General features: G+C 44.0%; 1 protein-coding gene across 1 annotated transcript in view; it reads right to left on the bottom strand.

Annotated features, from left to right (window-relative positions):
* The window catches only part of RB1 (RB transcriptional corepressor 1), a 131,055-nt gene extending 124,171 nt beyond the window's left edge, over positions 1-6,884 (bottom strand). The window contains exons 1-2 of the mRNA XM_018563237.1: positions 6,808-6,884; positions 3,733-3,850 (exon numbers count right to left, since the gene is read on the bottom strand). Of these exons, the coding sequence (XP_018418739.1) occupies positions 3,733-3,850; positions 6,808-6,884 (195 nt within the window). The remainder of the gene's footprint in view (positions 1-3,732; positions 3,851-6,807) is intronic.
* Between the last annotated feature and the right edge of the window lie 9,892 nt (positions 6,885-16,776).

The following is a 16,776-nucleotide window of genomic DNA, read 5'->3' on the forward strand; positions in this document are numbered from 1 at the left end:
ACTGGGCCCTCCCTGCGAGCAGGCATATGGGGGAAGGCAGCTGCCAGACAGGCCCACGAGCTGCTCAGGTAGGCCTGCATTCTCCTGCCCCCCACCCCCACATGGTGCTGTATTAATGTATTGCTGGGGTAGTGGGATTTGTAGTCCTCTATAGCTGATGGTACATATACAGCACAATGTACCATCAGCTATAGAGGACTACAAATCCCAGCAATACATTATAAACTGTATGTACTATTGCTGGCATTTGTTGTATTCTTATATAGCTGCTGGTATTCTGCATTGCGTCGTATAATCATTATACAGCACACTGCAGAATACCACCAGTTATATAGGACTACAAATCCCAGCAATAATACATTATAGTATAATGTACAACTCTTTATAATGTTCTTTTTTGCCCCCCCCTCTTTTTTTTTTTTTTTTTTCCACCACTCCAGGCTTGCTCCCGTGATGGACTACAATCTCAATACAAACTAGTAGTACGTCACTGGAGCCATTTTTTTTTTATCCGATTAACCGAACTAAATAATCGGTTAACTAATCGATTATGAAAATAATTGTTAGCTGCAGCCCTACCCGAGTGGCCCCTTTACCTTGAAGGGTCCTATGGAGCCACCCTTGTGTGTGCCAGTAAGCTCTGTGTTTCTCCACAAACACAGCAAGGCAAGTCACTCTCCTGTTCCCAGCTCCTTCCTTCTACTTTTTTAAGCTGGGCAGGGTATGTTTGGTCTGGATTTAGTATTGAAAAAAAAGGGTCAAATACTACTGTAATAATCACAATTAATGCTGCACAACATTATCAAACTCTACATAAGCAAAGGGAAACACACACACACACACACACACACACACACACACACACACACTGTGGCACATTAGAAAATCAGATAAAACCTGTTTTGGGTCTATCTCTTCTATCCACACCAGTTAAAAATTGGCACAAGTTCCCCACCTAATTCACAAAGGGATTGCAGCAGTTTTCAATAGGGATGCACTGATACTGGTTTTTCAGTATAGAGTACGTACGAGTTCCGATATTTAGTGATACAGAGTGCCGATACCGGTACTTCCACTAGCATGGAGACGGCTTCTCAGGCAATCAGAGGAAGCCGGGCGGCGTGTCATTACCCGCCACCCGGCTTCCTGATTGGCCAGGAAGCCGGCTCCATATTCCCTTGTGGCATTGCCGATCAGAGGAAATCTCCCTCTGACCTGAAGTTCCGGTATCCGGGAAGGTATCGGAGCATTTGGGTGAGTACTAGTACTCGCTCAAATACTTGGTATTGGCACCGATACCGATACTAGTATCGGTGCATCCCTAGTTTTCAATATAGAAAACTGTCACAGATCCCCCACCAGATTGGACCTGGTGTACAGAATGTGAACTATCTGCCAGTAACATGGCAGACAGCGAAAAGCATTGCACCGTGATCCACTGATCGCCCACAATCTGATCAGAGCCGGCTTGCTCTCAGACCGTTACTTTCTGCCTCGCTCCCCCTCCGCTGCAGAAGTGTAAAGTCCCTGATTCATCATGTTCTATACACACAGTGTAAAGCAGTGGTTCTCAACCTGTATAACCTCAGGACCCACATTTGTCCTTGATCATTAAGTTGCGGCCCAAGTCACACCACACTGGAACACACGGCATTGCAGTACCACCTGTTCCGGTGCAATCGATCAAACTGTGGGCAGGAGGTGTGTTTAGGGTGCCATTTAAATGAATTACAATGCAGGCCACCTCCAGCACTTCCCCCACCAGAATGAACAGTAGGAGCAATTGCGTGGTAGTTTGCGATTAAAACAATGACAGACACACACAACCACAGACACATTCTCACACACACATATATACTCCAAAAAAAAATGTAGGGGTTCAGTGTGGGCTGCTGTGCTGTGACGGAGCTCCATCCATACGTGCATTGGTTGTACAACTCACTTGCACTCCCTATTGAGGTGTCGGAAGCCAGAATGTGACATCAATCTGGTCCAGGCACCTCTAAGGCCCCATTCACACTGAGCGATTTATCGCACGGTAATTCCCGCAATATCGCAGCTATTTACCGCGCGATATCGCTCTCCAATGCATGGCAATGGGGCTCTGTCCATCGCTGGTCGTGCGTCGCTACAGCAGGACCCTTTATGGAGCGGATTTTGTCGCGATTCTAGCTTGCTCAATGCAAGCATTTGCGCGATATCGCACGACAAACGCGCGATAGCGCGCAAAATGCAAATCGCGCGACAAACACGCGATTTGCGAATCGCTCAGTGTGAATGGGGCCTTAAGGGCACGCAAGGGAGCTGGAAGCAATGCATGTTTGCATGGAGCTCCCTCGTGGCCATACTTCCAGCCCAACCCACCTCAAGCTGACACTCTGCGCCGAGCAAAATATTTTGAATTGCTCCTCAGCATGAGAACTGACAGTACTACACTATGGGGGAAGCTAAGGAGCCTCTCACCTAGTGCAGTGAAATGCATACCGCGACCCACTGAAAATGGGGTCGCGACCCACTTTTGGGTCACGACCCACCAGTTGAGAACCACGGGTGTAAAGGATATGAGGATGCAGAGGGACATATCATCGCTGCAGTGGGGGAGGAGACAGTCAGGAGAGAATTGTCACAGTCAGCCACCTTCGAGGAACACGCGAATATAACGTTGTTATTTTTTAACCTAGACAAAAATGAGCAGTCCCACTGCAAGGGTTAAGAAGAACTTTACCCAGAGTTCTGCTTTAATGATGGGTGAATATACTGTCACCCCCAGAGAGTCAGAAACTTAGTGTTAAAAAGGTCCAGCCCTATCAAGTGTCTATACGTTTTCCTCTGCTGAAACAGCCAGTTTAACTTACTGATTGTGCTTTAGGAAATGGGACTTATCTTCTAGCACTGCTGGATTTAGACTAGGTTCAGATATTTCTTCACTCAAGCTGCTGCTGTTTGATTCATATTGGAGCCCAATCCTGGATTGTCTATCCATCAGCCACTGATAGCGGTGTCTTTCTGATTTAGGCTGGGTTCACACCTAGGCGTATCGAATATGCGAGTTTGTCGCGCATTTCATGCCACGCGTTTTTACCGCGATTCGCTGTAGAAAACGTGCGACAGACGCGTGTTTCCGAGGGCTGCCTGGTTGTATCCCAATGGATACGCGCGGCAAATACGCCCCAAAGAAGCTCTTGTACTTCTTTGGGCGTAGGGCGTTTTGTAGCGCGTTCATACGGCCTGTAATACGCCCGGGTGTGAACCATACCCATAGGAAATAATGGGATTTCAGTGTTTGAGCGTTTTGCAGAGCGTAGGAACGCACTACAAAACGCCCAGGTGTGAACGGGGCCTCAGGCTAAAATCATGCACTGCACTAGTCCTGGGTTTTGTCCCAGCAGAAGCCTTTGTGGGGACAGTTTTTGTACCATGGGCTGCCAGTTACAGAGGGTGACATGACAGAACGCCAAGTCTGTGAAGCCATCGCAGCACTGGTGTCCGAGTTCCAGTGCTTGTCTGCACTTGTGACCACAGGCAAGCACTGAAGACCCGGCAGACAGCGAAACATTTTACCCAGAGTTGTGCTTTAAATGTGTACACAAATAAAAAGACCACAAAATGTTGCTAACTGAACTGGCAACACATTGTGCTGTTTAATGCTACATTTTATAATTACAGGTTTTTAATAACCTTCTTTTAAATCCCCAATAAATGATCTGCAATTATAAGTATTCTGGTACTTACCAATGACCGATCTGAGGAAAACAATCTCTCGTATGTCTGCCATGCTTGCCCTCGCAACGGTTCAGATACATTTAGTTGCTTACACAGAGAGGAAAAGACTGGATCAAGACTTTCATTTCTGAGAGGAAGAAAATACATATATATAAGTAGAATCATGCAGCAGCACTATAACGTAATGTTAAAAAGACTCCTTCATCAAATTAGCCAATTGCAGGTAAAAAGAAAAGTCGAGTATTTTAAATGCTTCCTTCCAACATCGTTTTCTTTCCATAGACAATTATGCAGCAGCTATGGACTGACAGTGCCAAGTCTGTTGGGGTTGCTGACATCATATCCAAGATGGTGGCACCCAGCAGCAGTCTCAGGCTACGTTCACACCCAGGTGATTGAGCTGGTGAGCTGTGTTCGCGCGGTTTTCAATGCATGGAAATTACTATAAAGACCCAAACAGCACGACGACCACCCGCAAATAGCTCCTGCACCTTTTTGCGCAACAGGCGATGTGACAGATCGCACAAGTGTGAACAGCTTCCATAGACTTGAATGCAGATCTCTGTTTTGTGCGATATCACACATGAACCAAGCCTGAGGGCTTTTAAATGTCCAAACATGGGAGGCTTTTATAGGTATTTAACAAGCCCAAAGTAGATTAAATGCAAATGTCATTTTAAAGGATTGTTGTTGAAATAAATGATCTGGCGACGGGGGCTTTAAGGCAAATACGCATTCTCATGGCACATTATTTCATTGTAAACAACATGCTGCAAGCGGCCTATGTTTAATAGAATGAGTGGATATGATATACAATACTTGCAAGGTCATCTACAATGTGAAGATTTTAGGATACTTGTATGCTACAGTGAAAGGTTCAAAGGCAGCTCTTTTGGTATAACTTATATTTTAAATATAAATATTTTTTTTTACCAAGATTAACATTTGTTATCAGTCTTTATCACATGGGCCTTTCCATAAGGGCTTGTTCACACCAAATGCAGACAAGATCTGCATGAGTTTCTGCACACGCAGTGCAGAGTGTTTTGACGCGTTTTTTGCCCCGTTCAGGGCCGTTGTTGCCACACAAAAAAAAATGTATTTAGTTTAAAATGGGCTTTCAGTGAGTTTTGATCCGGTAACTGCTCTGCTCTTGGAACGCGCTTGGTGTGAACAAGCCCTTATATACCAGCTGACAAGGAATGGAAAGAATTGTAGTTTTAGATCATGGCTGGACAAATCCCAGGAGCCAGGTCACCAGTGCTCCTTACAAATTACAGCTGGTGGCTACCTTCTGAGGATTTCTCGAGTTGTCAATGGAACTGGCACCTAATAAAATCCTGCTGGCTCCTGGATTTGACAGACTGGCTCCTGAATTCCATATTAATTTGTCCACCCCTGCATTAGAATTACCCCCAGCATCTTTTTGGCCACCTACCACTGGCAACACTGACAGACACAAACAGTAACAGGACTGTAGCATGTTCTAAAACGGGAACAAAAAAAAAGAAAAAACTTAATGCTGCCATTCATGAGGAAGAATGGGCCAAATAAAGAAAACCCCCATTGGGCTGTAGTTGTCCTTCTGCTTTCAGACAGAAAATACGTATTAATAATGGAATGAAGAAACACATTCATGTGCACATACCTTTTATGTCACACATAGGACACAGTGTCACATTGTTTTATCATGACTAGGCACGTGAAATGACAAGATTCCTCTAGGCACAATGAGAAGGCTGCATCTGGATGAATCCAATCACTTGGGCCCCATAGATCTACAAAGGTGGTGAGATATCTATGTATGATATAACTGTCCCTGGGTGTCAGTTGGATGCACAAATCAGACTGCTTGGCTCAGCATCATGTTTGTTGTTATAGAGAAGTGCAGTTTATCTTGGTTTGGAGGGGTAATTGTGCAGGTTTTACCCACCCCTGGGGGCAATCAGCCATCAGCTTTCCACAGACATACGAACAACAGAGCCTGCAGAAAACAGCTGGATAAAGACGTCTGAGCTAAAGAAATCAAACAGATGCTTCCATCCATGTTGAACACGGTGGATAGCGGACAGGCTATTGTATTCTGAGCTGGTGTTCTACCACTCGTACCCCATATATCTGGACTTCCGGGGGCGTATGAAGCGAGAACAGAAATCTCACATGCTACTGCAAAGGTGCGGGTCCAGAAATTTTATAGACCCATTGCTAGAACACAATCCTGCAGAAAGAAATTACTTAAAAGCGAAATATATAAATATAATAAAAAGCTATAACATATATATATATATATACACACACACACACTTCACATATATCTCTCTCTCTCTCTCTCTCTCTCAGGGAGATACACATACACACTGTATAAAAAAACAAATATATACATATATTCTATATAGATAGTATATATACACTATAAGTTATTACTGTTATATATTATTACGAATTTAGTAGTATTTTTTTTTTCTTTTTTAAACATTATATGGCAAGAAATGGGGCAGTAGAATGTCCGCAGTATTGTATTATAACAATGGGTCGGTAAAATGTCACAGGTCCAGAGAAGTGATCGAACACCGACACCAGCAGCTGTCAGAATACCAGAACAATGACTGTAACTGATTGGCTGCATAGCCCAGCTTCTTCGACATCATAATGGACTTTTGCTAAGCCACCCACTGTTAGAATGGTCATAGATCCATGTAAATTGGCTGCAATTCTAATATAAGGCCAGCTTTGGGAAGACGGTGGCATCATACCATATCTATCCCCTCCGCCATTAGGTCATATGCCAAAGTCAGTTGTGCCACTTACCCATCAGTCCACATGTCCGGATCAGTCTATACACTCAGCTGGATGGACACAGCGGTTAGAATGCCATTATTACCAGGGAGGATACTGTCACTCTTCTGGATGACCACTGAATAATAAAGATTCCTGAGCTCTCTATAACCCCATATTGTTTACCAATGCCATTCTGCTGTCAACATCCTCTGGTAGACAGGTACACTTCATCACAGTCCCATGCCTGTGAAGGGAATACAGTGACAGCAGTCCTGAACACAGATCATATGACACACACTCACTCACCCGCCCGGCTCTGTGGGGTTCCTCTCCCCCTGCTGAGGCCGACTGGGGGTCACTTTCCTGGGGCTCTTGGGCGGCATTGTACGGGACAGCAGCACTGTAGCTGGGTGTTGGGCTCAGTCCGCTATGTAGAACACTGTACTCGGTCCGGTCCCCGGTATGTATCACTCTGCTCCAAGGTTCCGCTAATTCTTCACTGTACACTGCGCCCAGCGTCGCCGCTTACTGCTAGACCTTCCTCCGCCTTCTCCCAGACACAGTTTACAGTCTAACCGCGGGAAAATGGATAAAAAAAAAATCACTTCCGTCTCTTGTTGCCAGGCGACTGTAGCGACGTTTCAATTACAGGCGGAAGCCGTGGTGAAGCTCTGCAGTAGCCATGTTTGAGTCTGGCAGCAGAGTGTAGGAGTCTGTTTATTTACCTGGCTTTGACAAATAAAGTCTGTTCTGATAGGAATATGCCGGCCTACTTCTAAAAATGTTAGATTTTTTTATTATTAAAAAAAGAACTTTGGTTATTAAACAAACATTTGCAAACGGCAGGCTTTTAATGCATAAGAGACATACTGGGGGTGATTCAAAATAACGTTTTTTTGACACATTTCTGGAAGTGTGTATGTGGTGGGAAGCCTTGTGCCACACTCATGAAAACCCTGTGACATTTTCATTGTTCGCACTGATACATGCATCCAATTCAAGAAGTCCTTATTTGCAACGCTTTCACTGTACGGCGCTATTGATGCGCCAAACAGCGCCATACAAAAACCTTGCAGGACGAAACAGTATGCATTACAAATGTGCATTGAATGCCGCTACAATTATTTTGTGATTATAATCAGAATATGAAGGAGTGAGGGGGTTAAGGGGTAAATGGGTAGCACTGAGGAAGGGGGGTAAAATAAAGATGGTGTCACCCTTAGAATCCTAAACCCACAACTGACCCTGAGAACATCCTCAGGAAACCTCCAAAGCCTGAGAAGGCCATTGCACTACAGAGTGGTTGTCATTTGTGTCCCATCTGTTGAGGGGAGGAGCAGGAGCTTGTCAGTAGATAAACAAGTGGTGGTGCTAATCACTTCATGAGCTAAATCCTGCCTATTGTAACACTTTCACAGCACCTGTTCACAGGGACTTGTTCACAATACCTACAGCAACATGATTCAGTAACAGCTGACTGATTTATAAATAAGGAGTTTGGGGATTCCGTCAAAGCTCAACTCTGACATTTTTTCCCCCCTATGACAGGGGTAGGCAACTCCTGCCCTCCAGCTGTGCTTTAACTACAAATCCCATAAACCCTCTGACTCTGGGTGTCAAGTCTGTGGCTGTCAGTCTTGCAATGCCTCATGGTACGTGTAGTTCCACAACAGCTGGAGGGCCAGAGGTGCCCATCCATTTCTCATGATATTTTTTTATAGCTTCTTCCTCTGGCCCAGATAGCAAGCAATTGAGCTGCAAGTTTGAAAATGACTTGCTAAACTATTGCTAGACTTGCCAAGCTTCACAATTGTGTTGCACAATTACAGCAAGTCTGCATTGCAAGTCTCCAGATCAACGTGCTTTGCAAAAGTGCTGTTCACTTGCAGAGCTCTTGCTAAGACCTGCAGGACTCTTACTGTAGACTTTAATTTGCTACAAATTCAAAAAGTGACTGTCAACTAGAACTTGTGCTGCAAATGTTCTGCAAGTCTACAACTTGCCAGGGAATGTGTGCAGCAAGTTAAAAAGAATTACAGTTTAACCCTGCCACAAGTTTGTGGCAAGTTATCCTTACTATCTGGGGTCCTGAGTGATGTTCTTGTAATGAGGTGTCAGCGCTGCTCAGTCCAGCAGTACTGTGAGCCCAAGCTGGATAATATGTATTCCAGAACCCTGCTGCACTCCTTACCGGATATCCATGTCAGCGTGGTTGCTCGAAGTGATAGCGCCGCCAATACTGAAACTTGTTAAAGATGTCACCAGCACACCATATTGAAGTGAATAACACCTCTGTTTATTGACGCTTTATGTCAAAACAAATAGCAACGTTTCGGGGCCACACAGGGTCCCCTTCATCAGGCTTGAAACGACAGAAATGTAATTTCAAGCTGGATAATGACACAGGAAGTGGGTTGAATTTTGCTGGCTGTCATTCAACCATCAGCAGCAGGATGCAGCAGAGCTTCTGTTTAAAGGCGGAATGTTGCAGCAGATTAAAATGTCTTTTATTTTTTTGTTCATTTCTTTCATATAATAAAATCTTTTTGTGAGAAAAAAAAATATATAATTATTTTTTTCTCTTTAAATGTAAAAAACAAGGTACTTTTATTACAAATGTGGATACAATGTTCACTTTATCTGTATTTCAAAGTGGACCTATTATTACAATTCATTCACATGAATTACCAAAACATTATATATGTATTATATTCTATCGGAGTAAAAATTCACGAATAAAGAAGCTACTGCTACAGAATCCACCATATGGCCTGAATCATAGTCAAAGATCACATGATCTCTGGTTACCAGAAGCATAATGCTCTAGTCATACCTGCGAATGAGGCGATCGTGTGAGTCTCACAAATTCCTTTCACACCATGTCTGGAAAAGATCTGGATGCATTTCTGCGTTTTTGCTGTGTTTTTGATGCGTTCCCGTGCTTTTTTTGTGTCAATGAGCTGTCAGGTGCATTTGCATGGATTTTAGTGCCCTCCAGACCACAAAAAAATGTAACATGCAGTACTTTTTTTTTTTAATGCACTGAAACTGAATGCAATGGTGTGAAGTAAGCTTAGAAATACCATGGGAATACATGGGGATGTGTTTTTGGACAAGACAAAAAAAATTCTGGTCTGGATCTGGTCTGTACATGGTGTGAAAAGGCCCTTAGAGCCTATTCACAAAAAATTGCAGTGCGTTCCAGAGTGGCAGCTGCTGGAACGCACAGCAATCTCTCACAAAACTTCCCCCTTTGCTCTGTGGTGCATTGAAGTCAAAGGCACCATAGCCCCGCCCCCCTGCCATCAGACGCATGGCAAAATATTGCCTGCGTTCTGGTCCACTGCAAACGCAAAAAATAGAGCATGCAGCATTTTTTGCGTTTGCAGTGGACCGGAATCCAGGCATTGTTATGCCATGCGTCCAATCGCACTACGGTCAGGGGTGTGTGGCTGCGGTGCCATTGACTTCAATACACCGCCATGCCCCTCTCACCCTAGAACAAAGGGAGAAGTTTTGTGAGCGATTGCTGTGCGTGCCAGCAGCTGCAACTCTAGAACGCACCGCAATTGGTGTGAATGGGCCTTTAGATTAATGTGAGGTGCTGTATTATCCAATGACGGCTGCCATCGATCACAGTTGTCTGCAAGTGATGCTGGTGCTCTCTTCTTCTTCTTCTGGTGGTGGTGGGGGGGGGGGGGTTTGGAGCGATGTCGCCTCCTTGTACAGAGGTGTAGCCTCCAGCGGCCTCGTTGAGCCTCCCTTCAGGTTCAGTGCTGGAGAAATTTACAGGTCAGCGGTGTGATGCATAGTACAGAGATCAGTAACAACAAAGAGTGCAGAGGCCAGTGTATAATGCCGAGTACAGAGATTAGTCGGATTGATGCACAGTACAGAGGCCAGCAGTGTGATGCAGAGTACAGAAGTCAGCGGTATGATGCACAAGGCAGAAGTCAGCAGTACAGAGCTCAGTAATGTAACGCACAGAGCAGAAGTCAGTAATGTAACGCACAGAGCAGAAGTCAGTAATGTAACGCACAGAGCAGAAGTCAGTAATGTAACGTTAGTGCAGAGGTCAGTAATGTAACGTTAGTGCAGAGGTCAGTAATGTAACGCGCAGTGCAGAGGTCAGTAATGTAACGCGCAGTGCAGAGGTCAGTAATGTAACGCGCAGTAGAGAAATTTACAGGTCAGCGGTGTGATGCATAGTACAGAGATCAGTAACAACAAAGAGTGCAGAGGCCAGTGTATAATGCCGAGTACAGAGATTAGTCGGATTGATGCACAGTACAGAGGCCAGCAGTGTGATGCAGAGTACAGAAGTCAGCGGTATGATGCACAAGGCAGAAGTCAGCAGTACAGAGCTCAGTAATGTAACGCACAGAGCAGAAGTCAGTAATGTAACGCACAGAGCAGAAGTCAGTAATGTAACGCACAGAGCAGAAGTCAGTAATGTAACGTTAGTGCAGAGGTCAGTAATGTAACGTTAGTGCAGAGGTCAGTAATGTAACGCGCAGTGCAGAGGTCAGTAATGTAACGCGCAGTGCAGAGGTCAGTAATGTAACGCGCAGTTCAGAGGTCAGTAATGTAACGCGCAGTGCAGAGGTCAGTAATGTAACGCGCAGTTCAGAGGTCAGTAATGTAACGCGCAGTGCAGAGGTCAGTAATGTAACGCGCAGTGCAGAGGTCAGTAAGGTGTAAGGCAGAAAGAATAGGGATTTACATTTCACATAACTGATGTGATTTATGTGCCCTCTTCCTCTCCTGGTGGTGGTGGTGGTGGTGAGAGGATGCTGGAGGAGCTGGAGTGAAGACAGCCACACTGATTCTACTCCTTCGGCAGCGGCGATCGCTGTGTCAGTTCTCTCTTCTCCTTCTCAGCCGCTGCAGCTATAGAGCGGACGAGGAGGGGAAGAGAAAACTGACACAGCGATCGCCTCTGCCGAAGCAAATTTCCACTCGCCAATTGCCAGGGGGCGAGTGGAAATTTTGAGCCCTGGGTTAAGGTTCAGGTGTGGGCAAGGTTAAAGTGACTCTTATATGAGAAAAGTATAGGAGCTGCCATTGCTGGACCATTTTTGAAAATGCTTGTTGCCTGGTCTTTTTGGCTTCAGTACGTTTGCGTCACAGACCCATAATAAGTATGCAGTAAATAAGTGTCAGAAGAGTATCAGAATTCCTTATCTCAATATAAGTTCCAGGACACTCAGAAATCAATAAGGCCAAAGCATCACAGTCCTTATACTTTTCTCATGATAGAGACACTTAAGAGCAAGAGGCAGCCTAATGTTTATGTTACATTTGGGGGTCAGAAGGTGTAAGGGGACACTGTTTTTACAGTCCTTTTAAGAGAAAAGAAAAGCGGGGCTTTAAAAGTGTCCAAACCATACATGTAATAGTTGTATGATCCACTGTGGGCCCCATCTCCTACAGGACCATTAGGGATGGGCAATTGAACCATTAGGGATGGGCACCACACCCCCAATTAGAATTGTATACAAGAAAAGAAAAGCGGGGCTTTTAAAAGTGTCCAAACCATACATGTAATAGTTGTATGATCCACTGTGGGCCCCATCTCCTACAGGACCATTAGGGATGGGCAATTGAACCATTAGGGATGGGCACCACACCCCCAATTAGAATTGTATACAAGAAAAGAAAAGCGGGGCTTTTAAAAGTGTCCAAACCATACATGTAATAGTTGTATGATCCACTGTGGGCCCCATCTCCTACAGGAGATGGGGCCCACAGTGGATCATACAACTATTACAGAAATCAGGACTCAAGGAGTCCATGTTATACTAATGAATTATATATATATATGTACACATGTATGGGCACCAAAAGGAGGTAGTTTGATTTCAATGTAACATTGTATCATGTCAATGACATTTTAATTGTAACCAAGTCTTTATGTATGTATTAAATATACGTTTATACAAAACCATGTATGTTTGATGGACGTCTTGTATGGTTTGGACACTTTTAAAGCCCCGCTTTTCTTTTCTTGTATACAATTCTAATTGGGGGTGTGGTGCCCATTCCTAATGGTTCAATTTAATTCCTATGCTTTAAACAGTCCTTTTAAGAGCTGAGAACATTAAACCAAAAGCTACCAGATATTGTTTTGGATTGTTTTTCATGCCAAAATTTAGGCCTGAAGACTATCTAAAACCCCCAAAACATTACACAGCGTCTGAAAAATAAAATAATCAGCCGGTAGTGATCCTGGGGGAGGAGGAGTTTTTATGTGGTGATCGTGCAATCTCGCTTGTGAGTGTTTTTAATCTTTTATCTTAAAATACATTGTGTTTTTATTTGTTTACACTATAGATTTATCTGATGATTTGTTATGAGCATATGGTTAATAAAAGGGGAAAAAGGAGAGGTGTAACTACTGACAGTACAGCATTTCAACAGGACCTGTCTGAAGTGAAATTAGCAGTTGGTTGACCATTTTCTATAAAATGGTCCACTTTATCTGGTGAGTGCGGTCTATGAAAGTAGTATCACGCACAAGCAGGAGAGGTGTCACTCACGGTGGAACATTTTATAATTCAGCTGAAAGACTTATATTATATGGACTAGGGATGCACCGATATATCGGCCGGCGAAACATATGAGCCGAAAATGGCACTTTTGGCTAAATGCCGAAAGTGCCATTTTACTGCCGATACATCCGCGCATCCCTGCTTTCTTTCCTCCCCGCTGGGCGCTGCTCCGGGGAGGAGAAAAAGTGCGACAGGCTGCCGAGCGCTGCAGGAGGAGAGTGATGTGAGCGGCCGGCGTCTCTCCTCCCACACCACTCAGCCTCCCGTTACAGTCCGGCAGAGCAGTATGGGCGGAGACAGCCCGCGCTGTCACAGGAGGCTGAGCTCTCCTCCGTGCACCGCCCAGCCTCCTGTGACAGCATGTCAGGAAGGAGAGCCAATACAAACACTCAGTGATCAGTGACCGCTGAGTGTTTGCACATATGGTTACTGTATCCTCAATTATGAATGAATGGGAAGTGATCTACTGTACATTGCCTCCTGTTCATTCATGATTGTGGTTATAGTAAACATACTCTGTTCTCATGTTATGAATGAACAGGAACACTCAGTATAGACGATTCCTGTTCATTTATAACAGGGGCTGCAGAAAAAGAGATTGAGGATCTCTTTTTCTATTTTAAAAGGGAAATATCAGGGGTCTGTTCAGACCCCCAATATTTCACCGAAGCCCCTAAAAGTAAATGAACAAATAAAAATATTTAATACAAAATAAATCAAAATAAATATAAAAAAGTAAAAAGTTTATAAATAAATAAAAATTAAATATTTGAAAAAAATTTAAATAAAAAAACAGTTTCGGTTTCGGCCTGACATTTTTTTAAATTTTCGGTTTCGTTTTTGAAATTTCCATTTCAGTGCACCTCTAATATGGACCACTGATTACACTCTTGGATATCATAGACACTTTATATAATTTTTAAAATGTTATTTGTTTTTGCATTATATATTGTTTTATATGAGGTCTTATTTAGTAATTTATAGCGCTGGGCATTTTCTGAGATTGGCATATAGGGTAGGGATGGCCCTGCTTATTTGTGGCGTATCTAAACCGTAACACTAAAATGTTATGTATTGCAGCTTACTAGTCCCTAGATGTGGTGGCTGCACTAGTGGCGTCACAAGGGGGGTGCGTGCATGATGACGTGCCACCATGGGCGCTCCCGGCGGTCACACCGTGTGTCACCCAGCCTGCGGTCATCTCTGGACTGCATTAGTTTTCTTTTCCAAGCTATTTTTATTTTTTTACCAGGTGAAATGTGGTAACACACTTTCAGTCCTAGGATGACCACGTGCACAAATCCTTCTGTATCAGGACAACAGACACAAGATAGAGCACCATCCCTCTCCTATTCTTCATAACATAGAGGACCATGGTTGTGTAGCCCTCGTAGGTAGCTGAAAACAATGCTATTTTTTAACAGCCAGTACAAACAAAGAGCATAGGAAGTTATCAGCTCACATGCTTAACGGAAATATCAACAGTTTGTTTTTACCTATCTAACAGATATAACAAAATACTTTCAATGGTATATTTAAAGTAGTATTAAAGAAGAACTATGGGGTCAGTGCTTTTCCCCATAGTTCTCCTAAGGGTAACGGGAGGACACAAACCAGCGTCCTCCCGTCACCCAAAGCTACAGTTGACGATATACTGAGACGCCGCAGCCGGAACGGATCCCGACAATTCTGTCTGGATCCGCCCAGCTGCGTGAGTGACAGCTGGCTCTGCCTATCTAGAGGCAGAGCCAGCTGTGCCCGCCCCCTCCACCGTCCGTTCTGCCAGTCAGCGCTGGAGGATTGGACAGGGGGGGGGTGTAGAATCCCTGCATGGAGCTGTGAGCGACAGTCACGGCTCTCTGCACGGATAGTACGAGAAGTGAGCGAGCGCTGGTATGTGTTCGCTCACTTCCCGATCTACTGAGCCGACCTGTGACAGTTTCATCGTCACAGGTCGGATAAGATTATGAGGCTGAGTGAAAATCACTCGCCTCATAATTCTCCTTGAAACTCTCAAACTTGTTTTCAATAATGAATCCAAATCAAACAAAAATGCATTGTCCTGCAAAGTATTGTACTTACAGTCATCATGTTTCCAAACAGCTCCACCTCTCTCACCTTGAACTTTCTGTACAGTATAAGATCACAAAGGACAGAGCACTGTCTCCAGGAGCTGTCCATCTACTAATTTGGAGAAGGGAAAAGCGGGGAGAAGGGGAGTGTATTGCCTTGCTGTGTCTGTGTATTTGTGAAAACACGCAACTTACTGGCACACACAAGGGTGGCTTCATAGGACCCTGCAAGGGAAAGGAGCCACCCTAAAACAGGCTATCATTGACTAGTGCTCAGGAGACCAGCTGATTCTGCAGGAAACTAACACTTTTAAACATCAAGGATCAGCATCCATTTGTAACTGCTTAAAGAACACCACCAGGCATGTAAAAAATTAACCCTTGCAGAGGGCTAATAGAAGCGCTAAGTGCTCATTTTGGTCTAGGTTTGAAAATAAGAAATATATACTCACCCATTCCTCGGTCCCGCCTGTCTGATGCTGTCTGTCCGCAGCATCTTCTTCCCCAGGCTCTGGTAGTCTAAGGATTTGTGACATCATCACGTCCATTGACTTGCATTGGGCGTGAGGATGCAGAAGAACATTCTACAGCCGCTGCGGAGGGGTAGAGAGGTGAGTGTTCACCGTCGCTGGACCAAAGATCAGGTGAGTGTATCTTCCTTATTTTAGACCTTAGGCCAAACGAGCACTAAACCATTGCAGTGCAGGGGTAGCCCCATTGCAAGGGTTATTTTTTTACATGCCCGGCGTTCCTCTTTAAAAACCTTATGATTTTTATTTCACTTTAACAGAAAAAAGGGGCCAAATAAGAGACGTTCATTGTTGGTATTTTCACACACTTTAGGTTGCTGCTGCTGTTTTCTCTCCATTTTTGATATGAGGTGTCAAACATAACTGGACATGATGCATAGTAATGTAAAGGTTAATCCATAGCCCAGAAGCCTCCCATAGAAGATCACTGCTGAATCTAAAATGTTTTTTTTCAGGGTCCATTTACAAGTGACAGAGCTTCTTTTCCTCCCTTTTCTTTCTGTAAATTTCCTAGCTTAGCTGTCAGGGTAATTGCTTTCCTTGCCTCCTTCTCCTCTATTATTATCTTGGAGGTCGGCAATCCTGTCTAGAACTGCCAAACAAAGCTAATCACTAGTCTCTTCCGAATCTGGAATGACTGTAATAAGAGATCCTTTTATTGGATTAAAAAAATATTCGGAAAAGAAACACTTTAAAATCACTACAAGACAAAGGGTGACAAAGGTGATAATAAAACATCATCTACTTTTCACAAATCTCAGAGACACGGTTCTGTAAATTTCAAAGTATGAAGGCCTGTAATAAAATGTTCCAAAGTAACAATCACAAATGAACGTGAAACACTGATTATTAATAGCAACACGGGCTCCTGTAACATATAATAGATGTAACATTTAACTTTTACAACTTTCAATATTATACTTGAACACTTCAGAACAGGGGGGGACCCAAACTCAATTCACTCTGGGGCCAGTGGACACATTTTTTGTCCCATGGGGCCGCTTGCCAAATTTCATACTTCACACAAATAAATACACACAAACTTGTTCCCCTCCTTCACAAAATAATATGCTCCCCTTGTTCCCCACCCCCTCACACATAAAATATTTGCTCCCCCTCTTA

Source organism: Nanorana parkeri, unplaced genomic scaffold, assembly GCF_000935625.1.
Source record: "Nanorana parkeri isolate BGI_ZX_2015 unplaced genomic scaffold, ASM93562v1 scaffold644, whole genome shotgun sequence".
Classification (NCBI taxonomy): domain Eukaryota; kingdom Metazoa; phylum Chordata; class Amphibia; order Anura; family Dicroglossidae; genus Nanorana; species Nanorana parkeri.